The sequence below is a fragment of the Dryobates pubescens genome, chromosome 1, assembly GCF_014839835.1.
Source record: "Dryobates pubescens isolate bDryPub1 chromosome 1, bDryPub1.pri, whole genome shotgun sequence".
NCBI lineage: Eukaryota > Metazoa > Chordata > Aves > Piciformes > Picidae > Dryobates > Dryobates pubescens.
Genome location: NC_071612.1, coordinates 18432782 through 18459330, shown reverse-complemented (window position 1 = coordinate 18459330; position 26549 = coordinate 18432782). Strand labels below are relative to the sequence as shown.

General features: G+C 53.8%; 1 protein-coding gene across 1 annotated transcript in view; it reads left to right on the top strand.

The window, feature by feature from the left end:
- The window catches only part of PHF2 (PHD finger protein 2), a 107635-nt gene that overhangs the window by 35931 nt on the left and 45155 nt on the right, over window positions 1-26549 (top strand). Inside the window, exon 2 of the mRNA XM_054162076.1 lies at window positions 20049-20134. Coding sequence (XP_054018051.1) covers window positions 20049-20134 — 86 coding nt within the window. The remainder of the gene's footprint in view (window positions 1-20048; window positions 20135-26549) is intronic.

Below are 26549 nucleotides of genomic sequence, written 5' to 3'. Positions count from 1 at the left end.
CACCGCAGGCAGCTGGAATTGCCTGACTGGGCAGCAGGGTCGAGCACCTGGCCTGTGATTAGTGTAAATGAGGTGACAGGGAGATGAAAGGGGTTTGACTTGATGTGAAACAGCAAGGGGGAAAGGACCCTCACCTGGCACTTTGCATTCCCAGCCCCTCTTTAGAAGTTGTCTTAGCCTAAATTTCCTGGTGGGTGTTTTATTCCTCAGAGAGTTCTGTCTTGCAGCAGTAGGGGTTGGGAGTCTTGCACTTGCTCCTGAAGTCTGCCATGCATTCAGGCTAAATCTGGCCTGTTCTGGCCTGGAATGGCAGACATGGACACCCTGGTGCACTGCTGAGCCATCTCCATGGGACAACACAAAGGATATTGTAGGGGTGAGTTGGCCCTTGGCTTGAAGTTGTAACACCTCTGGTGTGCTGCTGTAGCTGTTACCTCCTCAAAGCTGATGTGTCAGGCTAATGTGTCCCCACTGAGCCTCTGTTCCTAGAGAAATTGAAGGCACCCTAGGCAAGTGTGCAGGTGACACTAAGCTGTGTGACCAGGTTGACATGCTGCAGGGAAGGGATCCATCCAGAGGGATCTGGACAGGTGTGCCCAAGCCAACCTCATGAAGCTCAACAAGGCCAAGTGCAAGGTCCTGCCCCTGGGTCAGGGCAATTCCAAGCACAAATCCAGGCCAGGCAAGCAGTGGCTCAAGAGCAGCCTTGAAGAGAAGGCCTTGGGGGTGTCAGTTGGTGACAAACTCCCCAGGAGCCAGCACTGGTCCCTGGCAGCCCAGCAGGCAGCTGTGTGCTGAGCTGCATCCAGAGCAGGGAGAGCAGCAGCACAGGGAGGGGACTCTGCCCCTCTGCTCTGCTCAGACCCTACCTGCAGCACTGCCTCCAGTTCTGGGGCCCCCAGCACAAGAAGGACCTGGAGCTGCTGGAGTTTCCAGAAGAGGCCACCAAGATGCTCAGAGGGCTGCAGAACCTCCCCTGTGGGGACAGGCTGGGAGAGTTGGGGCTGTTCAGCCTGGAGAAGAGAAGGCTCCAGGGAGACCTCAGAGCAGCCTCCCAGTACCTGAAGGGGCTCCAGGAGAGCTGGGGAGGGACTTCTGCCCAGGGCTGGGAGTGACAGGATGAGGGGAGACTGAGACTGGAGATGAGGAAGAAATTCTTTCCAGTGAGGGTGGTGAGACTCTGGCACAGGTTGCCCAGGGAGGCTGTGGCTGCCTCCTCCCTGGAGGTGTTCAAGGCCTTGAGCAAGCTGCTCAGGTCGAAGATGTCCCTGCCCCTGCAGGGAGCTCTGAAATGGGTGAGCTTTAGGGTCCCTTCCAACCCAACCCATTCTAAGAACCTATGAAATAAAACAAACTGCCAGTGCTGTCAGCTGGGCAGCCTCTCATCACAGCTGTCACGTTGCATTGTGCTTCCCAAGAGCACAGCTGGGGAGGCTGCATGCAGCCCACTGTGTGGTGTTTCCTTGTGCTCCTCTTCCTTTACTGCCATCTGCAGCAAAGCCTGGCAGGCTCCACTCCATACCAGTGTGACAACACCGATGTGACATGAGGGGTGTCATAGCCCAGAGCCTACCACAGAGTGTCAGCTGGGGACAGGCAGCCTCTGGGGTGTTTTCTCCTTCCCCCCACTGCTGTGGTGGGCAGAGGTGGCTGGAAGCATCCTTCCTTTTCAGACTAACCACTGAGTGTCCTTCAGATTGTGTCTTGATAAAAAAAGAGAGCAGCTTGGATAGGCTCTGGCTTAGATGTGCTGCATCTGAAATGTGTCCTGATTGTGGTGCTCATCACTTAACATTCATTTAATGAACATCCTCATTTACACAGACAGGGTTGGCAAATAGGAATTAATGCCATGAAACCCCACAAGGCTCCCAGAAGAAGGAATTCAGCAGCTCTCTGAAGAAGATGTGACACCACTGGCAAGGAGGCAAAGCACAGCAGCAGCCCTGCCACTTGGGAATGGCCTGGGAGCCCTCAGCAGAGGCACTCTGGGCAGGGTGGTGCTGTGCAGCAGGTGGCTGCTCCCTGCCAGGGGCCTGCCCGTGGGCATCAGCCTTGCTGAAACACAGCTGCTCTGGGGGCACTTCCAGCCTGGGGTCTCAGGCTTGCAGGTGGACCCTTGGCTTTGCTTTGAGTGCTGTGCTCAGCTCTGGGCCCTCACTGCAGAAAGGACATTGAGGGGCTGGAGGGAGAGAGCAGGGCAGCCAGGCTGGAGAAGGGCCTGGAGCCCCTGGGCTAGAGGAGGGGCTGAGGGAGCTGGGGGTGTTCAGGCTGCAGAAGAGGAGGCTGAGGGAGATCTCCTTGCTCTGTACAGCTCCCTGGAGGGAGGTTGCAGTGAGGAGGGGACAGCCTCTGCTCCTTGGTGGCAAGGGACAGGAGCAGAGGCAATGGCTCCAAGCTGCCCCAGGGGAGGTTCAGGCTGGATGCTAAGAACTATTTCTGCCCTGGAAGGGCTCTCAAACACTGGAATGTTCTGCCCAGGGCAGTGCTGGAGTCCCCATCCCTGGGGGTGCTCAAGCAGTGTGGAGCTGGTGCTTAGGGACAGGGTTGAGTGCTGACCCTGCAGTGCTGGGTGGAGGGTTGGGCTGGATGAGCTTGGAGGTCTCTTCCAACCAGACAGATTCTGAGCTTCTGTGATCAAGAGCAGACTTTATCTAACCAGGTCTAGAAATGACCACAGTGGTTCATCAGGGACCAGCGTCAGGACTGAAGGGAGACATCACTGTTCTCTGGGTAGATCTGGAGAAGTGGTGGTGGTGCCCAGCTCTGCTTTCCTGGCTGGGCTGCATGAGCTGGCAGATGCTGTCCACAGGGGCAGGGGAGTGGCACACTCACTCCTCACAAAGCTTTGGCATCCTGAGCTGTGTTTCAGTGCAGTTGCAGGAGTTCAGGTGATGACAGGGAGAGCTCTTTACAAACCAGAGACCTAAGGGTCCATAGGGTAACAGAGGGGTAGTGCAGATCTATATGGACCTTCTGATGGGGACACCATCATGGCCTGTCCCTGGATGGGTCACAGTGAGCAGTTTGATGGTTGTCAATCTTGGACTCTTCCTCTCACATCTGGTAGCCTCTGAGCAGATAGAACCACTGGTAATTCTCTGGTGAGCTTCATGCAGTCTGTGTAGGGTTGAGGCTGTGGTTCCATTCAGGTGTTCCTTGTCTCTGTCTCTGTCAGTTTCTCCATGCATCTGTGTCTCCAGGGGGGAACAGAGACACAAGCATCCCAGGGAAGAGGATCCAAGAGAATCCAAGTTTTATTCTGGTAATTAAAGTGCCTTCTGGTGAAAAAACCAAAACAAAGAACAAACCACAAAACCCCCCAAACCCCAACAAGGTCTAACTTAATCAGAAGCTAAAGTGGAGGGAAAAGTTGGTTTGAATATTCCTGTACCAGCAGGGACTGTAAGGTAACATCAGGAGCAGTGTGGGCAGCAGGGCAAGAGAAGGGATTTGGCCCCCTGACTCTGCTGTGCTCAGACCCCACCTCAAACATTGCCTCCAGTCCTGGTGTCCCCAGCAGCAGAAGGACACAGAGCTGCTGGAGAGAGTCCAGGGGAGGCCACAAAGATGATCCAAGGGCTGGAGCAGCTCTGCTGTGAGCACAGGCTGAGGGAGCTGGGGGTGTTCAGCCTACAGAGGAGAAGGCTCCAGGGGGACCTCAGAGCTGCCTGCCAGGACCTGAAGGGATCCTGCAGGAAGGCTGCAGAGACTTTTGCTGAGGGTGTCTGGAGCCAGGGCAAGGGGCAATGGTTTGGCGCTGAGGCAGAGCAGGGTTAGAGTGGAGCTGAGGAAGAAGTTCTTCAGTACAAGAGTGGTGAGACTCTGGCACAGGCTGCCCAGGGAGGCTGTGGCTGCCTCCTCCCTGGAGGCTGGATGAGGCCTTGAGCAGCTGAGTCTAGTTGAGGTGGCCCTGCCTCTCCTTAGGGATCTCTGAGGTCCCTTCCAGCCTAAACCATTCCATGATTCTATGGTAGAACTGACTGTGAATCCCAAGGAAAAGGAATTTGACGTGGAATAAAACATCCAGGTGTGAAACAGCAGCAGGGAGATCTGCATGGGTCTGCAAAACAGCCTTTGGACTCCTGCCCTGCTTTTGCCTTGCCTCAGACTGCTGCAGCTTTGGCCCCTTCTTTATTGCAGTTTCCATGTGCAGGTTCATTGCAGTTTTCCTATTCAGGTTTTATTTCAGTTTTCATGTTTAGGTTTTATTTCAGTTTCCATATTTAAGTTTCTTTCTATTCACAAGATCTAAGCAGATCACAGAATCACAGAATTTTAGGAGCTGGAAGGGACCTTGAAAGCTCACCCAGTTCAACCCCCCTGCCAGGGCAGGATCACCTACACCAGATCACACAGGAACACATCCAGGCAGGTCTTGAATCTCTCCAGAGAGGGAGACTCCACAACCCCCCCAGGCAGCCTGTGCCAGGGCTCTCACAGGGAAAAAGTTTTTCCTCCTGTTTCCATGGCACTTCCTCTGCCTCAGCTTCCACCACTGCCCCTTGTGCTGGCATTGGCCATCACCCAGCAGAGCCTGGCTCCAGTCTCTGGGCACTCACCCTGCACATCTTTATCAACAGCAATGAGGTCACCCTCAGGCTCCTCCTCTCCAAGCTCCAGAGCCCTCAGCTCCCTCAGGCTCTCCTCCTAAGGAAGATGTTCCACTGCCTGCAGCATCCTTGTGGCTCTGTGCTCGACTCTCTCAAGCAGCTCTCTGTCTTTCTTGACCTGAGGTGCCCAGAACTGGACACAGTATTCCAGATGTGGCCTCACCAGTGCAGAGTAGAGGGGGAGGAGAACCTCTCTGACACAGTCCTTCTAATCCACCCCAGGATGCCCTTGGCCCTCCTGGCCACAAGGGCACATTGCTGGCTCATGGTCAGCCTTCCATCCACCAGGACCCCCAGGTCCCTTTTGCCTTCACTGCTCTCCAGCAGCTCAGTCCCCAACCTATCCTGGTCCATGGAGCTGTTCCTTCCCAGGTTCAAGACTCTTCCCTTGCCCTTGTTGAACTTCATTCCATTTCTCCCTGCCCAGCTCTCAGCCTGTCCAAGTCTCACTGAATGGCAGCACAACCTTCCTGTGTCAGCCACTTGCTCCTTCCTGTGTCACCAAACTTGCTGACAGTGCTCTGTGTGCCCTCATCCAGGTCATCAATGAATGTGTTGAACAGTACAGGTCCCAGTGCTGACCCCTGAGGGACTCCACTACACACAGGCCTCCAACTAGACTCCATCCCATTGACCACAACGCTTTGACTCCTTCCCTTCAACCAATTCCCATCCACCTCACTCCTTGATCCTCCAGACCACACTGCCTCAGTTTAATTGCAAGGATGCTGTGGCAGACAGTGTCAAATGCCTTACTGAAATCAAGATAGACTGCATCCACAGCTCTCCCATCATCTATCCACCTGCTTATGTTCTCATCAAAGGCTGTCAGGTTGGTCAGACTTGACTTCCCTTTGGTAAAGCCATGCTGACTGCTCCTAGTGACCCTCTTGTCCTTGATATGCCTATGGACAGCACCAAGGATAAGTTGCTCCATCACCTGTCCAGGGGTGGAGGTGAGGCTGACCAGTCTAGAGCTACCTGGGTCCTCCCTCTTGCCCTTTTAGAAGACTGGAATGACATTTGCCTTCCTGCAGTCCCCAGGCACCTCTCCTGTCTGCCATGACCTACCAAAGATGATGGAGAGTGGTCTGGCAATGACCTCTGCCAGCTCCCTCAGCACCTCTGGGTGCATTCCATCAGGACCCATGGATTTATGGATGTCCAGGTTGCTTAACTGTTCCCTAACCCAGTCCTCATCAACCATGGAAATGTCTCCTTTGTCCTGTCCCTCTCTGGGGCCTCAGGGACTTGTGGCTCCTGAGCGCAGCCTGCAGCAGAATAGACAGAGACACAGAAGGTGTCCCCTGTCACCAAGGCACCCATCTCATCCAGCACTGGGCCTGCACTGCCTCTGGTGTTAGCTTTTCTTGCAACAGACTCGAAGAAGCCCTTCCTGTTGTCCTGACCTCCCTCACAAGGTTGAATTCCAAGGAGGCCTTAGCCTTCCTCGTTGCCTCCCTCCAGCCTCTAACAGCAGTCCTGTACTCCTCCCAAGCACCAGCCCCTCCTTCCATGATCTGTAGACTCTCTTCTTCCACTGGAGTTTGGTTAGCAGCTCTCTGCTTAACCAGGCAGGTCTCCTGGCTCCCTTTCTCCATTTCCTGCCCTTTGGGATGCTCTGATCTTGAGCTTGGAAGATGAGGGCCTTGAATACTAACCAAATGTCTTGGGCCTCTCTGCCTTCTAGTACCCTGTCCCACGAGATTTCCCCCAGCAATTGCTTGAGAAGGCCAAAGCTGGCCCTGCTGAGATCCAGTGTTGTAATCCTGCTAGATACTTCCTTCCTACCACACAAGATCCTGAACTCTACCATCTGGTGGTCACTGCAGCCAGCCCCTCCTTGCTGGTGGGGATCAGGTCCAGCAGCACTCCTCTCCTAGTTGGCTCCTGCACCATTTGCATCAGGAAGTTATCAGTGCACTGGAGGGACCTCCTGGACTGAAGCTGGCTGCATTGATGCACATTCAGCTCCCACATGCATAGGAGAGGGTGGACTCTAAGAGCACCTCTGGGCTCAGATGCTCACAGTTTTGAGTGTGTGTTTACATTTTGCAAGGCCTTTCCCCTTAACTCCTTGCTGGTGCTGGGGAGATGTTTGTGTGGTGCCACGATGCTGGCAGGACAGAGCGCAGCAGGAGGTGCTCAGCTCACATTCCTCCTGTGTACATTCCTGGCTCAGCAGTGGGACAGTGAGGATGCTACTCAGTGTCTTTATGTTCATACTGTGTTTTCTGCATGGGCTTCCTGCCTCCTCAGTGCTGCTTTCCTCGTGTGCACGTACAGGTTTGGCTGCAAGCGAGAGTGAGAGCGAGATGCCAGCACTGCCTCTCCTGTGACCTATTTACTGCTGCTTCAGCAAGGCTCAGCTCTGCCTCTCAGCTTCCCACAGGGTGCAGAACCAAGGAACTGCTCAGGTGCTGTGTGGCAGTGGATGGCAGCCGTGGTTGTGTCCTTGCTGCACGTTCCTGATGGCAGAGGCAGCGGCACTGAAGCAGTTGGCTGGATGCAGGCTGAGCTGGGGCTCAGGGTCAGTGCAGGCTGCACAGTGCAGTGGTTTGTTGGTAGCACACCTAAGCACTGCCCAGCACTGTGTCCTTGGTGGATTTCTTGCCTTTGTGGAGGGGAAGCAGTAATTAGTGACCTGTCGTATGTTGAAGTGAGCACAGAGACACTTGTGACAAGAGACAGAGCATTTCCAGCTGCTGGTGATAGAAGGGTTGCTGTTTCTCTAGGACATCCACGGGGTTCATCTTGCCACCTGCAGTTTACTGAACAGCCATCACTAAAGAGCTGTTCTTCTCTGATGCAGTACTGGAGATTTGGGGTATTATTGGGTGAGGAAATCAGTTGGCCTTTGGAAATTGTGTCCCCCAAAGTAGAAGCTTTTTGGACCCTCTGGAGTGAATAGAATAGAGTAGAATAGAATAGAATAGAATAGAATAGAATAGAATAGAATAGAATAGACCAGGTTGGAAGAGACCTTCAAGATCATTGTGTCCAACCTATCATCCAACACCACCCAACTAACTAAACCATGCAACCAAGCACCCTATCAGTCCAGGCTGCAGTGCAGGCTGAGGCAAACATAAAGCTCCCCAGCAGCCCTTCTGGGCTGGCCAGTTGGGGTACCACAGTGAGCAGCCAGCAGCACAAGGCCTGATTCATCAATAGCTCCTTTCATACCTGGATGAATAAGTGAGGGGCAGGTACTGGATTATCAGCATTTTTCAGCCTTCAGAGAAGGCTGTGGAATAGTAGCCCAGGACACACTGGCATGCCCCCATGCAGCCTTCCAACAGGAAGAGGCACACTGTGTGCTCAAAGCATCCTTCCCTTCTCTCAGGCCATGTGTTGCCATCTGAGGCCTTGGAGATCAAAAGAACTTTAAAGTCATTGCAACACCCTTGTGAAGAGTGGAACCGTGGTGGCTTTGGAGATCACAGAGGGAGAGAAAGCTTCTTGCAGACTGCTCTAGGAACAGTTAGGGGACAGACAGATGAGTGTCAGCGTGGAGGGTGGCTGGTTTGGAGCAACCAGTACCTGCTTCAGCAGGTCATTTGGCCACTGCCTGCAGGCTGTTCCTGGAGGGAGCAGCATCGCAGGTCTGAGCTGGCAGGAGGGCAGCTGAGCTGGTGTTGGCTTGCAGGGCAGCACTGCCAAGAGCCAGGGCTGAGCGTGGTGCCAGGCTCTGTGCTAGCTGGGGTACCACAAGGGCTGCACCTGGCACTTGTGCAGCTGCAGCCCTACCAAGAGATAAGCAGGCTGCTGTGGTGTAGCAGGTGAGCCAGCTGCCTGGTGCCCTCAAAACAGACCCCAGAGAGTGGCTGGATGCCAGCCTGCACAGAGGAGCATGAGGGGGAGGCTTTTGTCCTGGGATCCGGTGCTCACCAGGGAGGTCAGCAGAACCTCCACGCGCCGTCCCCTGGCGACTGCAGCGTGAGGATAGGCTGCAGGGCATAAAGTCTGTATGTGTGCATGGTGATGGCACAAGTTCAACTGCCAGGTGTAGGGGAATGGCAGATTTAGGTTCTGCCACATCTCTGGTTCCCAGCTTTAAAAGGCCTCTTGCAGAGGCAGAGTCTCAAACAGGAGTCTAGAACCTGCTTTGGGGGAGTTTCCCTGACACTGAACACCTCGTGGAAAGGTTTGTGGCTCCTAAGCACAGGGGGGGCTAGGTACAGCCCCAGGCCAGTTGAGCCCTTAGGCAAGCTGATGTTTGTAAAGCTCTCTCTCAGCTCTTCCTGGAGGCTTTGTTGATAGCTGGGTGAGAGTGGTGGTGTTGGCAGGCTCCTGCCACACACAGGGATTTGGCACGCGGAGGGAAGAAAGGAAGGTGTGGACTGCATGTTGACTTGTGTCCAAGTCCCAGACAGCTGCTGCAGTAGCAAAACACTCTTGAGTGCACCAGGAAAACACTTGGCAATAAAACTGACACAGGGAAGTTGTTAACTTTGAACCTGTCCAGCTGGTGAAGGGAGAACCTGGTCTCACCAGCTCGGGTTGTGACACCATCAAGTAGCTGACAGCTGTCACAGTATTGTGGACTCATGGAATGGTCTGGGTGGGAAGGAACCTTAAAGATCACCCAGCTCCAACCCCCTGACAGGGACACCTCCCACCAGCCTAGGTTGCTCAAGGCCTCATCCAGCCTGGCCTTAAATACCTCCAGGGCAGCCACAGCCTCCCTGGGCAACCTGTGCCAGAGTCTCCCCACCCTCATTGGAAAGAATTTCTTCCTCATCTCCAGTCTCAGTCTCCCCTCTCCCAGCTCAAAGCCATTGTCCCTCATCCTGGCACTCCCAGCCCTTGTCAAAAGTCCCTCCCCAGCTCTTCTATAGCCTCCTTCAGGTACTGGAAGGCTACTCTGAGGTCTCCCTGGAGCCTTCTCTTGTGCAGGCTGAACAGTCCCAACTCTCTCAGCCTGTCCCTGGAGGGGAGGTTCTCCAGCCCTCTGATCAAAGCCCCTTTGGCTTGCTCCAAGCTCCCAAAGGCAGCCCCAGGTACTGAAGCACAGCCTTGGCAAGCACCCTCCCAGGAAGCACCACCACACTCCTCGGCTGCAGGAGCAGCAGGAAAGCAGGATGCAAAGAGAGGAGAGCCTGAGTCAGGCAGCCAAGAACACACCCAAGAAAGGCAGGTGCAGGGCATCACCCTGTCACACTGCTGTCATGTGGATAGGACAGCTTGTGGGGAGCTGCTAAGCATTCCTTTGGGTAGGTGAATGTTCCTGCAGAGCAGGGTGGTGTTAGCAGCAGCATGAATATCCCTGCTGAGTAACTGAGGGCAGGCTGGCTCAGGCTGACAGCTCTGTGTGGCTTTGCTTGTGCCTCAACCAGTGTCCTGCTGTGGTTGGAGTCACAGAATCACAGAAGACATCCAGTTGGAAGAGACCTCCAAGCTCATCCAGCCCAACCCTCCACCCACTTTAGGGTCAATGCTAAACCCTGTCCCTAAGCACCAGCTCCACACTGCTTGAGCACCCCCAGGGATGGGGACTCCAGCACTGCCCTGGGCAGAACATTCCAGTGTTTGAGAGCCCTTCCAGGGCAGAAATATTTCCTGGCACCCAGCCTGAACCTCCCCTGGGGCAGCTTGGAGCCATTGCCTCTGCTCCTGTCCCTTGCCACCAAGGAGCAGAGGCTGTCCCCTCCTCACTGCAACCTCCCTGCAGGGAGCTGGAGAGAGCAAGGAGGTCTCCCTCAGTCTCCTCTTCTGCATCCTGAACACCCCCAGCTCCCTCAGCCCTCCTCTAGCCCAGGGGCTCCAGGCCCTTCTCCAGCCTGGCTGCCCTGCTCTGGACAGGCTCCAGCCCCTCAATGTCCTTCCTGCAGGGAGGCCCCAGAGCTGAGCACAGCACTCGAGGTGTGGCCTCCCCAGTGCTGAGCACAGGGGCATGGTCACTGCTGGCTCTCCAAGATTCAAACAGCTCCTGAGCCCTTCCTGCTTTCTTACAGATGGGCTGCCCCAAATTCAGACTCTTGCACAGCTTTTTGACTTTCCCCAAGGGTCAGAAAAAGGAGTCCTCTAATGCAGCATCTTCCAGGCACCCCCTGTAGTGATTGCCTCTTTGTAACAGCCTTTGGATCCAACAAAAATCAGCCTGAGGTCAGGAGGCTTAGGTTTGCTCTTTGGAGGATTTCAGGAAACCATACAGGACTCCACAGACAGCAAGGGTTGGGAAACCACTTCTGAGTAACTACATTAGCTAAGCATGATCATGAAGGAGATAGAGGTGTGCTGGTACCAGCTCGTGGGGCTCCAGCCCTCTTCCTGGGTGTTGAGTGTGTGCAGCTGGTGGTTCTCTGCCTGACCCCAGCTGGGTGATCTGTCTGGGCTTTGTGTGGTTAGACCCACAAAGAGGAAAACTTAATCAGGCTGGTGTTTGAGTGGTGCCCAGCACTTGGGTTACCTGGTAGGAAATGAGGTAACAGGGGCTGGTTCTGTGGCACTCAGGCATTCCCCTCTGCTGGAGGCTTTCCAGACTGAGCAATTAGGGCAGTTTTTGGATCCTTTGTGCCCCAAGAAAGACAAGCAGAGCATCCAGAATCCAGCTCAGAGCGAAATACAGCTGCACAATTGAAGGAAAGAAGAATGCCGCCAAACCTGTGCTGCTTTGTAAAGAGCTTGGGTCTGCAGAGCCTGAGAGGGGTTGGGAGCAAGGCTGAGGGATGGAGAGTGCTGGCTGGCTGAGCTCACAGCCTCTCCATGTGAGCTCCTTCACACAGTTCATTCCCATGGCTGGGCTCAATGATCTCCAGAGGTCCCTTCCCAGCCCTAGGGGATTCTGCCCCTTGACCTCTGCTTAGACCTCACCTCCAATCCTGCCTCCAGTCCTGGTGTCCCCAGCAGCAGAAGGAGACAGAGCTGCTGGAGAGAGTCCAGAGGAGGCCACAAAGATGATCCAAGGGCTGGAGCAGCTCTGCTGTGTGCACAGGCTGAGGGAGCTGGGGGTGTTCAGCCTGCAGAGGAGAAGGCTCCAGGGGGAACCTTAGAGCTGTCTGCCAGGACCTGAAGGGATCCTGCAGGAAGGCTGCAGAGGAACTTCTACTGAGGGTGTCTGGAACCAGGCCAAGGGGCAATGGTTTGAAGCTGAGGCAGAGCAGGGTTAGAGTGGAGCTGAGGAAGAAGTTCTTCAGTGTGAGGCTGGTGAGACTCTGGCACAGGCTGCCCAGGGAGGCTGTGGCTGCTTCTTCCCTGGAGGTGTTCAAGGCCAGGCTGGATGAGGCCTTGAGCAGCTGAGGTTGAGAGGTGTCCCTGCCCATGGCAGGAGGGTCCCTTCCAGCCTGAGCCATTCCATGGCTGTATGACTCTCTGGCTTTCCATGAACTTAGAAGAATCTTCTCTCTGGTATGTTAAATGCAGGTAGAGGCTGAAAGTGGGGTTCCTACATTGAGCATTTTATGCCTATGAGCACCAGCAATGCAACCATGTGAAAGCAGGAACCCTGCAGAGTGGCCTGGACTTTTGTTTGCTCTGTGATGTGCTGAGGTGACAGAAGTGGCAGGGGGCTGCAGGCAGGGGCTGAGGTGGAGAGCCTTCAGAAAGCAGGATGTCTTCCTGCACACAGGGCCAGCACTGGGCATGGGCTGGCATTCAGAGTGCTGTGTGGAGACAGAGCTATTAGAGCTTAGGGAAATACCACCTGTAATCATGGCCCTGCCTGCTCAATGGGATTTGTTTCTGGTGTTTTTCAACTTGTTTTGTGACTCAGGATGGAAGAATCTGGATGCTGCTGATTGCATCAAATCTCTGACTGTCTGAATGCAATTGAAGCTCTCAGTGCCTGCTTGCTTTTAGTTTGGCTTTCCCTGCAGTCTGGGCTACACCTTCTGAACAATGTTCAGCCTGTGCTGTCAGACCTTTCTCTGGCAGTTCTGCTCTCCAGAGGCCTTGCTGTGAGCTGCCACTTTCAGCAAGAGCAGCAAGCCCCTGGCCCAAGCTGTCAATCATTTCCTAGATTCACAGGATGGTTTGGGTTGGAAGGGACCTTAAAGATCACCCAGCTCCAACCCCCTGCCATGGGCAGGGACACCTCCCACCAGCCCAGGCTGCTCAGTGCCTCATCCAGCCTGGCCTTGAACACCTCCAGGGAGGAGGCAGCCACAGCCTCCCTGGGCAGCCTGTGCCAGAGTCTCCCCACCCTCACTGCAAAGCATTTCCTCCTAATCTCCAGTCTTGATCTCCCCTCTCCCAGCTCAAAGCCATTCCCTCTCCTTCTGTCACTACAAGTCCCTCCCCAGCATGTCACATCCCTGAGGTCTGAGATGTATGTTGAGCCTGTTGCAGAGGTGTGATGGCTATAGGCTGGGCTGTACACTGCAATGCCTGTGTGCTGCAGAGAGAGGGTCCTCACAGCAGCAATTAGGGCAGCTCTTTATCTCTTCAAGGAGGTCCCAAGCACCTGCACTGGCCAGGAGCATCCCTCAAGTCCCTCAGCTGTTTTCAGCTGACAAAATGATTCTCCAGCCAGCCCAACTGGCTGAGACATTTGTTTTTCAGGGAGGTCCTGATTTCTCTCACTTTTACAAATAGCTTTATAGAGGTCAATGCTTTCTCCCAAGGGCTCCTTCCCTGCTGCATGCCACAGCTGCAAACAAGTCTGCAAACAAAATGGCCAAGTGTGGCTCAGTTGAGCAAAGAGCAAGGTCCCCACACACATTCATGCTATCACAGAATCACAGAATATTAGAAGTTGGAAGGGACCTGCAGAGATCATCCAGTCCAAGCCCCTTGTAGTAAGAGCAGTCCTGGAGCTTCTCTGCTTCACTGCCTGAAGTACCTTCTCAGTGCTCTTCAGGTCACACTAGCACAGAATATTAGAGGCTGGAAGGGACCCCCAGGAATCATCCAGTCCAACTCCCCTGCCAGAGCAGCATCACCCAGGGCAGGGCACACAGGAATGCATCCAGGCAGGTTTGGAAAGTCTCCAAAGCAGGAGAGTCCACAACCTCTCTGGGCAGCCTGTTCCAGGGCTCCAGCACCCTCACACCAAAGAAGTTTCTCCTCATGTTGAGCTGAAACCTTCTCTGTTCCAGTTTGTCTCCACTGTTCCTTGGCTTATTGCTGTGCACCACCCACAAGAGCTTGGCCCCCTCCCTTTGACCCCCACCCCTCAGCTATTGATAGACATTGATCAGATCCCTCTCAGCCTTCTCCTCTCCAGACTAAACAGCCCCAGGGCTCTCAGTCTCTCTTCACAGGGGAGATGCTCAAGTCCCCTAAGCATCCTTGTGGCTATAAGCCCAGTCCTGACCCATTCACCTGCTTGCTGCATGAAAAGCCTGGTGGTGAGCTTTGGCAGAAGCCTGGAATGGGAGCATCTCTCCCCTGTGCACACAGGAGTGCAGATGCTTCTGTGGGTGCTATTGCTCACTGAAGGCAGTGTGGGATATGGCAGTTTGAGCAGCTGCAGTGTCAAAGGCTTTGCTTTTCATTAGTAGTAATTTCCCCCCCCCCCTTTAATAGTTTTGGTGACATTGAAATGCATCACTTGATAATATTTCACTTTCATCTCATTATCAGGTTAGTGTTACACTGCCTCAGCATGAGGTAGGTCACTTAAAAACCATTTGGAAGTCAACCATTAAGTTGTTGTCAGTTGTTGCACCCAGCTGTTCCTGGGTGCCCTTATGCCATCCCTACTGCACCTGGGCAGAAAGGTGGAGTGGGCTTTCTCCTCAGTTTAAGAAGGACATTGAGACCCTTGAAGGTGTCCAGAGAAAGGCAACAAAGCTGGGGAGGGGTCTGGAGCACAGCCCTGTGAGGAGAGGCTGAGGGAGCTGGGGTTGCTTAGCCTGGAGAAGAGGAGGCTCAGGGGAGACCTTCTTGCTCTCTGCAACTCCCTGAAGGGAGGTTGGAGCCAGGTGGGGGTTGGTCTCTTCTCCCAGGCACCCAGCAGCAGAACAAGAGGACACAGTCTCAAGCTGTGCCAGGGGAGGTTCAGGCTGGAGGTGAGGAGAAAGTTCTTCCCAGCAAGAGAGATTGGCCATTGGGATGTGCTGCCCAGTGAGGTGGTGGAGTCACCATCATTGGAGGGGTTCAAGAGGGGATTGGATGTGGCACTTGGAGCCATGGTTTAGTTGTCAGGAGGTGTTAGGTTGGAGTTGATGATCTCTGAGGTCTTTTCCAACCTGGCTGATTCTGTGATTCTGTAGATGAGCACCTTGGCAGAGCTGTGTCCTGGATGGTGCCATGGGGCTGGTGCTCCTGCATCCTGTGACCAGCAGAACAGGTGAAGGGATTCTACCCCTCTGCTCTGATGAGACCCCACCTGGAATGCTGCATCCAGTTCCCCACCAAAAGGAGGACATGGAACTGTTGGAGAGAGTCCAGAGGAGGCCACTAAGGTGCTCAGAGGGGTGCAGAACCTCCCCTGTGGGGACAGGCTGAGAGAAGTGGGGCTGTTCAGCCTGGAGAAGAGAAGGTTCCAGGGAGACCTCAGAGCAGCCTTCCAGTACCTGAAGGGCTCCAGGAGAGCTGGGGAAGGACTCAGCGCTGGCTCCTGCCGAGCCTGGGGGTCACATCCTGGGTCCCATTCACAGGTGCAGATGCTCTGCAGACCAGCCCAAGGCTGGTGCCCCTCCCACAGACAAAACCTTGCTGGAGCAGGGCCAGAAGAAGGGCAGCAAAGCTGGTGAAGGGTCTGGAGAACAGGGCTGGGGAAGAGCAGCTGAGGGAGCTGGGGGTGTTGGTATGGAGAAGAGGAGGCTGAGGGAGATCTCATTGCTCTCTGCAGCTCCCTGAGAGGAGGTTGCAGTGAGGTGGAGTTGGGCTCTGCTCCCTAGTATCAGGTGATAGGATGAGAGGCAATGGCCTGAAATTGTGCCTGGGGAGGGTTAGGTTGGAGATTAGGAAAATTCCTTTGCTGCAAGAGTGGTCAGGGATTGGCAGAGGCTGCCCAGGGAGGTGGTGGAGTCCCCATCCCTGGAGGTGCTGCAGAAACCTGTGGCCATGGCACCTGGGGACAATGTTTAGTGGCCACGGTGGTGTTGGGCTGACCATTGGACTGGATGATCTCAGAAGGCTTTTCCAGCTGAAACAATTCCATGATTCTCCAAACCAAATGCACCCAGCAAGAAATCCTTGCTGCTCTGCTGGCAGGAGTGTTCTTGAGCGGCTGTCTCTGTCTTTAACCACAGCATTCAGTTTTGTCTGCCTGCCTTTGTGTGGCAGCCCACAAAGGGTTCTGCTGGTGGAAACAACTGGTCAGCGGGTATTGTTGCTGGGGAAGGGGCACAGAGGGGGGCTGGCTGAAGATAACCTGTGGCATTTCAGTGAGGACATCTCGTGGACACTTTGCACTTGTAGCTTTTCATGCAAGGAGGGAGCAGCTGCTGCCCACGAGTGACTGCCCAGGGCCGAGCCGTGTGTGCAGCCCGGGCTGGAGCCAGGAGGGTTGGCTGCGTCTTATAGAGGAGGGTTGGAGTTTGAGGTCACTTTTGTTCTAGTGAAATCCTTGGACTTGCTCCCAGAACAATAGCTCCCACCACACTGAGGCCTGCTCCCTGTGCAGTGCCTGCTCCCTGTGCAGTGCCTGCTCCCTGTGCAGTGCCTGCTCCCTGTGCAGTGCCTGCTCCCTGTGCAGTGCCTTCTCATACCTCCTCCCGCAGCAATTGGTGCAGCACCCAAGGGTCTCATCTCCTTAGTTTAGCTAAATACAGACTTTTCCAGCCCTCATGGAGAGCCTAATCCATACCTTTATGGAGCTTAACAAGCAGAATGCCGTGGCAGAAGCAGCTGACACAGCCTTATGGCTAGAGGAATCCTCCCCATTCTCTTAGGCCTGCTCTGATCTGCCAGGCTTTGTTTAAATTCTCTGCTGCTTAATCTGCTGTGGGACTGCCTGTGCCTGCTGGACTCTGAGGACTCGTTTGTTGGGATGATTTTTCCTGCCTGCAGACTCACTCTTCAGTTTTCCCTGCTGCCTGCCCAGGGAGGCCCAATCCTTTTGTGTTTTCTCAAGTGAGTGTTCAGCAGCCCCTGCCCCCAGCAGCCAAACCTGCACGATTCCAAGAGGGCGTGCTGCTTGCCAGCCTGCTCGCAGCCTGAGCTCGCCCACGGGAGAGGCTCTCCGGCTGTGCTTGCAAAGCTGCCCTCACCCTGTGCTCTTCGGTTTGAAGGGAGCTGGGCCTCATAGCCGCACTGGCAGCAGCTGCAGCAGGATGAGAATACCCACAAAGGTCTGTGGCAGCAGACAAGACAGTGGTGGTCAAAAGAGGGACCTCGACCGACTGGACAGATGGGCAGAGTCCAATGGGATGGCATTCAATGAGTCCAAGTGCCGGGTGCTGCACTTTGGCCACAACAACCCCATGCAGAGCTACAGGCTGGGGTCAGAGTGGCTGGAGAGCTCCCAAACAGAGAGGGACCTGGGGGTGCTGATCGACAGCTGCCTAAACATGAGCCAGCAGTGTGCCCAGGTGGCCAAGAGGGCCAATGGCATCCTGGCCTGCATCAGGAATAGTGTGGTCAGCAGGAGCAGGGAGGTCATTGTGCCCTGTGCTCTGCACTCGTTAGGCCACACCTTGAGTCCTGTGTCCAGTTCTGGGCCCCTCAGTTTAAGAAGGACATCGAGACACTTGAAGGTGTCCAGAGAAGGGCAACAAGGCTGGGGAGAGGCCTTGAGCACAGCCCTGTGAGGAGAGGCTGAGGGAGCTGGGGTTGCTTAGCCCGGAGAAGAGGAGGCTCAGGGGAGACCTCATTGCCCTCTACAACTACCTGAAAGGTGGTTGTAGCCAGGAAGGGGTTGGTCTCTTCTCCCAGGCAACCAGCACCAGAACAGGGGGACACAGTCTCAAGCTGTGCCAGGGGAGGTTTAGGCTGGAGGTGAGGAGAAAGTTCTTCACCGAGCGAGTCGTTCGTCATTGGGATGTGCTGCCCAGGGAGGTGGTGGAGTCACCGTCCCTGAGGTGTCCAAGAGGGGATTGGATGTGGCACTTGGTGCCATGGTCTAGTCATGAGGTCTGTGGAGACAGGTTGGACTTGATGATCCTTGGGGTCTCTTCCAACCTTAGTGATACTGTGATACTGTGAAAAGGATTTGCTTCCGTCTCAGAGCTAAGTTTGCCTTTCCCTAGCCCGGCTGCAGACTCAGGGTAGGCTTTGTGGATGCTGTGTTCCAACAGCAGGAGGATCTGTGGCTTGCACTCATGGTGTGTGCATGCCTTGGGTTCTGGAGTGGTTGCCAGCCCAGCTCGGTGGCCAGGGAGGGTCATGCTCCAAGCGTGTCTCTGTGTGCCACGGCCGGGGCCTGCACACCCCTGCACCCCCAGCGAAGCCACCCAGGGACTTGAAAGGCTTCCAAAAGCCTAGGAGTGGGCTTACAGCACCATGCCTTACCCTTCCTGGCTGCCAGGAGCTCAGGGCCTTGCTGCACCTAGCCCATCCCCCTGAGGAGCTGCTGGGGTGTCCCCCTGACCCGAGTATCCCTGCCTGTTCAACTTGGGTCTGGTGTTGGGCACTGCGCTGCTGTCCTAAAGAGCTTGGACGCAGTGAGAGTGGTTTGAGAGGTTCTGTGAGATGTCTGGCAGAACTGACACCCACCCTGGTTTCTTGCCTGTGCCAGAGAGGCAAATGTCCTCTCCTCTGCTTCCTGGGGGTCCAAAGCAGCAGATGGACCCTCAGAATTCAGTGCACTAGGCACTGCCTTGCACTGCCAGCAGGGTGAGGGGCTGAATGCTGCCATGTGCACAGAGCTGGCATTGCCATCACCCTTGCCCCATCCCTTTCTCTTCTGTGGGAGAATAATAACAGGTACCAGGACAGGTTAGAGGCTGCCCTGATGGAAAGCAGCTCTATGGAGAAAGACCTTGGGGTGCTGGTGGGCAGCAAGTTCTGCATGGGACAGCAATGTACCCCTGTGGCCAAGAGAGACAATGGGATCCTGGGGTGCAGCAAGGAAAGTGTGGCCAGCAGGGCTGGGGAGGTTCTGCTGCCCCTCTGCTCTGCCCTGCTGAGACCACAGCTGGAGTGTTGTGTCCAGTTCTGGGCTCCCCAGTTCAAGAGAGACAGAGACCTGCTGGAGAGAGTCCAAGGCAGAGCCAGCAGGATGCTTAGGGGACTTGAGCATCTCCCCTGTGAAGAGAGACTGAGAGCCCTGGGGCTGTTTAGTCTGAAGAGGAGAAGGCTGAGAGGGATCTATCAATAGCTGAGGGCTGGGGGTCAAGTGGAGGGGGCCAAGCTCTTTTGGGTGGTGCACAGCAATAAGCCAAGGAACAATGGAGACAAACTGGAACAGAGAAGGTTTCAGCTCAACATGAGGAGAAACTTCTTTGGTATGAGGGTGCTGGAGCCCTGGAGCAGGCTGCCCAGAGAGGTTGTGGAGCCTCCTGCTTTGGAGACTTTCCAAACCTGCCTGGATGCATTCCTGTGTGCCCTGCCCTGGGTGATGCTGCTCTGGCAGGGGAGTTGGACTGGATGATTCCTGGGGGTCCCTTCCAGCCTCTAATATTCTGTGCTAGTGTGACCTGAAGAGCACTGAGAAGGTACTTCAGGCAGTGAAGCAGAGAAGCTCCAGGACTGCTCTTACTGTAGTGTGACCTCACTCTGTTTGTGCAGATGGTTAAGCTGAAGCTGCTTCTGTTGCTTCCCATGGCTCCTCTTGCCTTGCTGGTCTCTCCTGGAGCTGTGACCTGCAGGCTGTGTCTCACAGCACCCAGCCAAGCTCTGCACATGTGCCTTGCAGCCTGGGTGCCTTCAGCTGGAGCAGGCAGAAGCAGGAGCCTGTGTGCTTGGTCTCCAGTCTCCTCTGGCTGGCTGCTCAGCACCCTGGCTGCACCCAGCACCTTTGCCTGCCCTTGCAGCTTGGTTTTGCTTTTCCCCAGCGCTGTGTTGTGCCAGGGGCCTGCACTAAGCAGCCCTGTGTCACTGCAGATGTTGTGCCATCCAGCACCCTCTTGCTGGGTGTTCCAAGCAGCTGCCACGGTGCAGCCCATCCTCTTGGCAGACAGCAGTGCTGTGAGCTGTGTGCCTGCCTTTCCCTCTCACCTTCATGTGCTGTAACAGAGATGGAGCCTGTAGAAGGCTTGCCCATGGGTGTACCCTGTCAGGCTTGCTCTTGTGCCTAGCAGCTGTCCATACATGCTTGGTAAGGAAGATGTGTTCTGATAATGAGCTTTATGTGGGATGGTGCCTGGAGAACTCTTGTGTAGATTCAAAATGGTGTCTCTGGGGAAAAAAACCAACTCTTTGGCACTTCCTGCCACATTTTCATGGAGATCCACAGTGAGCTGGTGGTGGCCTTCTGACTGACCGCACATGGAGAAAGCAGGCTGCAGGAAAACGCAGCCTGAGTGTCCCAGAGTACAAAGCACCTGAGCTGTGCTTTGTTCTAGGCACAGCCTATTGGGGCTGGGCTTTGCCATTACTATTTGCATGCTTGGATGTTTGGAGAGTGTCTCAGGCTAATGTGGTGTTTGCCTTTATGTATTGCAGCTGTGTGGGGGTTGAAGAAGAAGAGGCACCAGATATTGACATCTACCATTGTCCAAACTGTGAGAAGACCCACGGGAAGTCTACTTGTAAGTACCCTTGGGCAGCTGCTCCCCAGGCACACAGCAGGGCCTCAGCCTGGAAACCAGGGAAGCTTTGGGGTTCATTACAAAAGCACACAGCTACATAAACACCAGGTGAAAAAAGATGTTGGGAGTTAAAAAACCCATGGGCTCATAGAATCATAGAATGGTCTGGTCCCTTCCAAAGCTCACCCAGTCCAACCCCCTGCACTCAGCAGGGACATCCTCCACTGGATCAGGTTGCCCAGAGCCCTGTCCAGCCTCACCTTCAAGATCTCCAGGCATGGCCCAAGCTTGTGGAGCTTTGGATGCAGCTCTCTGCCTGACCTTGGGCAGTGTGTGTGAGCTCATACCTGGAGATCTTCTCTCCTCAGGCCCAGCAGTGGAAGTGATGCTTCCTTCCTTGCAGGGAATGAGGCTCTTAGCACTGAGGGCTAGGAAAATCCTGCCGAGCCTCCAGCAGGCTTTGGAAGCAACGTGGTGTGTTTGCTGTTGGATGAGGAGAGGAAGAAACAGTCTGTTGTGCTTGGCCTGCAGAGGAAGCTGAAGCCATTTCAGTGGCAGTCAACATTGTAGGATGTGCTGGGGGTGCCAATTCTTGCAGTGCTTCCACAGCAAAAAGTTCTTCTGAGTAAAAAGTGACAGTTGAGCTCAGTGGGAGTTTTGCCTGGGAAAGGGCTGTAGATTGTGTTTGCTTTGGTCAGATTAATTCACAAATTCTTTCTGTTATGTAATGGGGGAGGAGTGGGGAGGGGAAAGAGAGAGAAGAGGAACCAATTGCTGTGAAAGATGAAGGTTTCACTTGAAAGCCATTGGTGGTAGATAAGCACCAACGATGCCGAGGCTGCCTCCGCTTTGCAGCCTTACAGCAACACACAGAGGAAGAGCTCTGTGCTGGTGTCCCAGGAGCTGTTCCTTTTTTTTGAGTGCAAAATAAGAGGTGCCTGGAAACTTGGCTACTGTGGTGTTAACATTCTCTGATTTTCAAACCAGGCAATTCTATTTTTGTTCTGTGCTGTTTTAAAGTTTAGGGGGAAAAAAAAAACCTCTAGGAGGAAAGAAGAGGAGCCTGAAACATTCATTTTAGGGGCAAGAGTGTAAGAATGGTTTTCCACTTGGACTTTTTCCAAATCAGAAGTGAACTGGAAAACTGAAATGACCTGCAGCTGTTCCTGTCTCCCAGATGGTCTGCTGACAGCTTTGGCCCAAGCAGGGCACCCACAATAGGAGAAGCTGTGGCAAAAGCCTCTTGGGGAGACTGCTTGTGAAAGACATCAGTCTGGCCCCACAAGGTGTTTGGGTCAATCTGTCTAAGAGTCAACCTTTCTAATGCTCTGTTGGGAGATTTCTGGCAAGCACACTGACAATTGGTCACACAAAGAAGCTCAAATCATCTTCAGGTGAGCAGTTTGCTGCCAGGCCGTTCCTGAAACACTCTAGAAGCAGCAGCACAGGATTTCAGCCTCTCAGGGCTGTCTGGCACTAAGGGGTGTCTAATGCTTTGGGTTTTTTCACTTTGCTTTGAATTCTGAAAGGCACAGGTCCTGTGAGCAGCAGCTGAGGGAGCTGGGGGTGTTCAGGCTGCAGAAGAGGAGGCTGAGGGAGACCTCCTTGCTCTCTCCAGCTTCCTGAAGGGAGGTTGCAGTGAGGAGGGGACAGCCTCTGCTCCTTGGTGGCAAGGGACAGGAGCAGAAGCAATGGTTCCAAGCTCCCCAAGGGGAGGTTCAGGCTGGATGCTAGGAAATGTTTCTGCCCTGGAAGGGCTCTCAAACCTTGGAATGTTCTGCCCAGGGCAGTGCTGGAGTCCCCATCCCTGGGGGTGTTCAAGCAGTGTGGAGCTGGTGCTTAGGGACATGGCTTAGTACTGACCCTGCAGTGCTGGCTCACAGGTTGGACTGGGTGAGCTTGGAGGTCTCTTCCAGCCAAAGATATTCTATGATTCTGTGATTCTGCATCTACTTCTGTGAGGGAAAAAAATCAGAAGTAGCAAAGTTCTGCCATCAGGAATGAAACTCCAGTGCATGTGTTGCATGCTGTTAGAACTCAAGAAATGGCAGTTCTGCTGAGGAGGTTACAAGTTTAGTACATCACTGAGAATGAGGAGAGTTACAAGTTCTGCATGGGACAGCAATTTGCCCTGGTGGCCAAGAAGGCCAATGGGATCCTGGGATGCATTCAGAAGAGTGTGGCCAGCAGATCAGAGAGGTTCTCCTCCCCTCTACTCTGCCTTAGTGAGGCCCCATCTGGAATATTGCTTCCAGTTCTGGGCTCCCCAGTTCAAGAGGGACAGGGATCTGCTGGAGAGAGTCCAAAGGAGGGCTGCAAGGATGATGAAAGGACTGAAAGCCCTGGGGCTGTTTGGTCTGGAGAGAAGGCTGAGAGGGGATCTGATCAATGTCTATCAATAGCTGAGGGCTGGGGGTCAGGAAGGAAGGGACAGGGACAGCCTCAGCTCACTGTGCCCTGGGATAGGACAAGGGGCAAGGGATGGAAATGCCAACACAGGAGGTTCCACCTCAACATGAGGAAGAACTTCTTGACTGTGAGGGTCCCAGAACACTGGAGCAGAGAGGTTGTGGAGTCTCCTTCTGTGGAGCCTTTGCAGCCCTGTCTGGCTGTGTTCCTGTGTGACCTGTGCTGGATTCTGTGGTCCTGCTCTGGCAGGGGATTGGACTGGAAGCTCTCTAGAGGTCCCTTCCAGCCCCTAACATCCTCTGATCTGTGATCCTGTGAGAGTTGAATTGACCACAGTCTTCAGAGGTTTTTGGCTACCCAGTTCTTTTTATCCAGATAAAAGCCCAGCTTGGCAGTAGATGCCTTGGTATGCAGCACAGCAGGAAGTGCTGCTGGAGCGCTGGCACTGGTCATGGTCGTGTCAGCCTAAGAGGTTGTTGGTGTGGTAGGAATCCAGAATGTTCTCTCCTTCTGCAGCACAGCAGCATAACTTCCTTGGTGCCTTCAGATGCATTGCAGGATGTACCAAACCAACCATCAGGGGAGAGGAGTGCAGTGATTTCAGGGGCATTTAAGCATGAGCTCTTGCCAACCTTACCTTGAGGTTCGGTGCTGTGTGCGACTACAGGTGCCCAGGCTGCATGGCCACTTCCCCATTCCCTTGCAGAATGGTGGATCTTCTTGAAAACTGGGCCTGTTGCCCTGTAGCCCCTTCTTGCAGAGTGCAGTATTCCAGGGAAGTTAGGAGATTGCTGAGATGAAGGCAGGAACCCCCTGGCTTAGTGCATTCATTCCATCCTGCTGCAGGGCACTGGGCTCCCCCAGCACTGCTCTGAGGCCCTCCCTTTCCTTTCTCTGTTAACTGGTTGCAGTAGCTGTTTGAGCTTATTATTGAGCACTAACAGTTTGGTGATAAAGGAGTAGGAGCTCTTTCAGAGCCAGGAGTTCCCTGGTAGGATTTAGAATCATAGAATCCCAAAATGGTCTGGGTTGGAAGGCACCTCCAAAGGTCACCCAGTCCAACCCCCTGCACTCAGCAGGGGCATCCTCCACTGGATCAGGTTGCCCAGAGCCCTGTCCAGCCTCACCTTCATTATCTCCAGGCTTGGGGCCTCAACCACCTCCCTGGGCAACCTGTTCCAGTGTTCCACCACCCTCCTGGTGCAGAACTTGTTCATCACATCCAAGCTCAATCTGCTCTGCTCTGGTTTGAAGCCATTGCCCCTGGTCCTGTCCCTGCAGGCCTTTTCAAACAGTCTCTCTGCAGCATTCCTGTAGCCCCTTCAGGTACTGGCAGGCTGCTATTAGCTTTGCCTGGATCCTTCTCTTCTCCAGGCTGAACACCCCCAGCTCCCTCAGCCTCTCCTCATAACAGAGCTGCTCCAACCCCCTGATCATTTCCATGGCCTCCTCTGGACCTGTTCCATCGGGTCCAGGTCCTTCCTGTGTTGAGGGCTCCAGACCTGCACTCAGCACTCCAGGTGAGGTCTCAGCAGAGCAGAGCAGAGTGGCAGAGTCACCTCTCTGGCTCTGGTGGCAATGCTGCAGATTAGCAAAGATTGCAAGCTTAGCAGAGGGGAACACAGTCACCAATTGTGTGTTATGCAACTCCTCTGGATTTACAGACCTAGGTGGATTTCTGGCATGCACATTCCCCGCTCTATGCTTTCCAGATGGCAAATGCAGAAACCATTTTCCTCCTCTTACAGTTTCCCCCTGCACTAGTGTGGCTTAGTGGCTACTATTTCAGAAGATTGCTTCCTGTCACACAGCATTTTATGCCAGTTCTGCTTAATGAAATTTGTAGGGACTCCTGTTTGGGAGAAATTGTCCACATTCATCCAAAGCCTTCTGACATCACTGCAGCGAAATGGAAGTGCTTTGTTTGGGCAGCCTTGCCTCATTTTCATAATGCAATCTGAAATGCTGGGGTTGATTTGCTGCCTCCTTTGCAGCACTGGAAATCAGACCAAATTCCTTGGCATAGGTGAGGATAAAGAGCCAAAGTGAGGCTGAAACTATTACAACCAAATAGTTGCAACATAAATATAAATCAGTATGGAACAGGGGCTCCTATGAGTTCCTCCTTCATAAAGGCATCTGAAACATACCCCTGACATCTAAAGTGATTCATTCTGAGGCACAGTTTCCATACAAATAGAGTGTGTGCCCTGCTTCCTCTGGAGGGCTTTCTGCCTGTTCCAAAGGGCAGCTCTGCAGCCCAAAGTTCTGCAAAGAGCCAAATCTGGAATCACTAAAAACGAGGCCAAAGCAATTTGCTGCATGTGTTAGTGGGCCTGGAGCCCTGACTGTGCTCCTCGTGGGGAAGATTGAGCACAAAGAGAACAACTGAGAGTGGATTTGGTGCAGTACAATGAAGTGCAGCAGCCAGCTTGATGCCAGCTGGGAGATGGTGCCACCTGGGCAGCAATGTGGTGGTGGTGGAGGCATCTTTGTTGCCTCTGCATGAGAGGAGGATGGTGTCAGAGGAGGATGGTGTCAGAGGTGAATGATGTCAGAAGTGGGTGATGTCAGAAGAGGATCATGGCAGAGGAGGATGATGCAAGAGGTGGATGATGTCAGATCAGATATTCAAGGTGAGGCTGGACAGGGCTTTGGGTGACCTGATATAGTTGAGGATGTCTCTGCTGGCTGCAGAAGGGTTGGACTGGATGAGCTTTGGAGGTCCCTTCCAACCCAAACCATTCTAGGATTCTATGATCCACCTCTGCCATATTCCCTGGCACTCAGTGCTGAGTGAATTAGCTCCCCAGTGCTTTTTGAGTAGTTGCAGTGAGTTTCCTAACTCAGCACTGCTTTGGTGCTGTTCTTCCCAGCACTCCCTGCTGTCTGCAGGGCAATAAAAGAACATGCTAACATGATAAGCTCTTTAATTTTCACTCTGCCAAGTGCCACCTGTTTCAGTGGGACTTGTGTGAGGAGTCCCAGTGTTGCTTCAGATCTGCTGAGAGGGGAGGAGGCAGTCCTTGGAAAGGGAAAGAGAGGAGGAAGGTTTGGCATTAATGTAGGGCTTGTTTCCTTTGTTACCAGAAGCATTGAATTAATACACTAAGCCTGAGAGTCATTAAGATAAAGAACTAGCAGCTTTAATGAATATATCCAGCTAGGCTGGAGAGCTGCATGGAACTAATAAAACCAGCATGCTTTGTGCAAAACCTGGGCTGGATTCACTGGGAGATAACTTGAGTTATTCCAGGGCTGGGGATGGGAAAACAAAGTTAGCTTTTTCTGGACCTCATGTCTTTATAGCCAAGGCCTCCAGATTGCTTCCTTCCTTGTGAAGACTGATGTGGATCTGTGTGAAGACTGATGTGGATCTGTGTGTGTGTGCATGGGCAAAGAAAGAGGCAAGAGTGCTGTCCGTGTGTGGAGGAATCTGGTACCTTCCTTAGTTGCTTTCAACAGCAGGAACAGCATGAGAGGTCTTGATCTGGGGGTGAAATGCTGAGTTTCATGACGTGAAATAAAGCTGAAAAATGAAAGTAAGTTGTAGCATATTAAACTTCCACTAAGAGAGGCTTGAAAAGAGACAAATCTGCACTTGGGACAGAAAACAGTTTTACTTCCCAAAGGAGCGTGTCCAGACAACCTGTGGAGGTAGGAACAGCTGGGAGAGATTGTGCTGACTAAGAGAAAAAGCTGGACCAGTTTTTCCTGCTCTGTGCTGCCTGCTGTCAGGCAAGGCAGAGCCACGCTGGCGTTTGCCTTCCTTAGCTGTGCTCGTGCCACCTGCCCCCTTCTCCACGCCGAGCTTGCCAATGCGTCTGCCACCCACGGGGAGGACAGTTGAGGGGCTTTCAGTCTGCTGTCACCAACAGAAGGCCTGAGACTGTCTTGCCTTTCAACACCTAGGAGGAGAGTTCTGCAAACTGCGTTTGTGGTGCCCTTGCATCTTTCTTTCTTCCCCCCCAACCCCCGCCACCTTCCTTTTATGTGCACCCCGTGT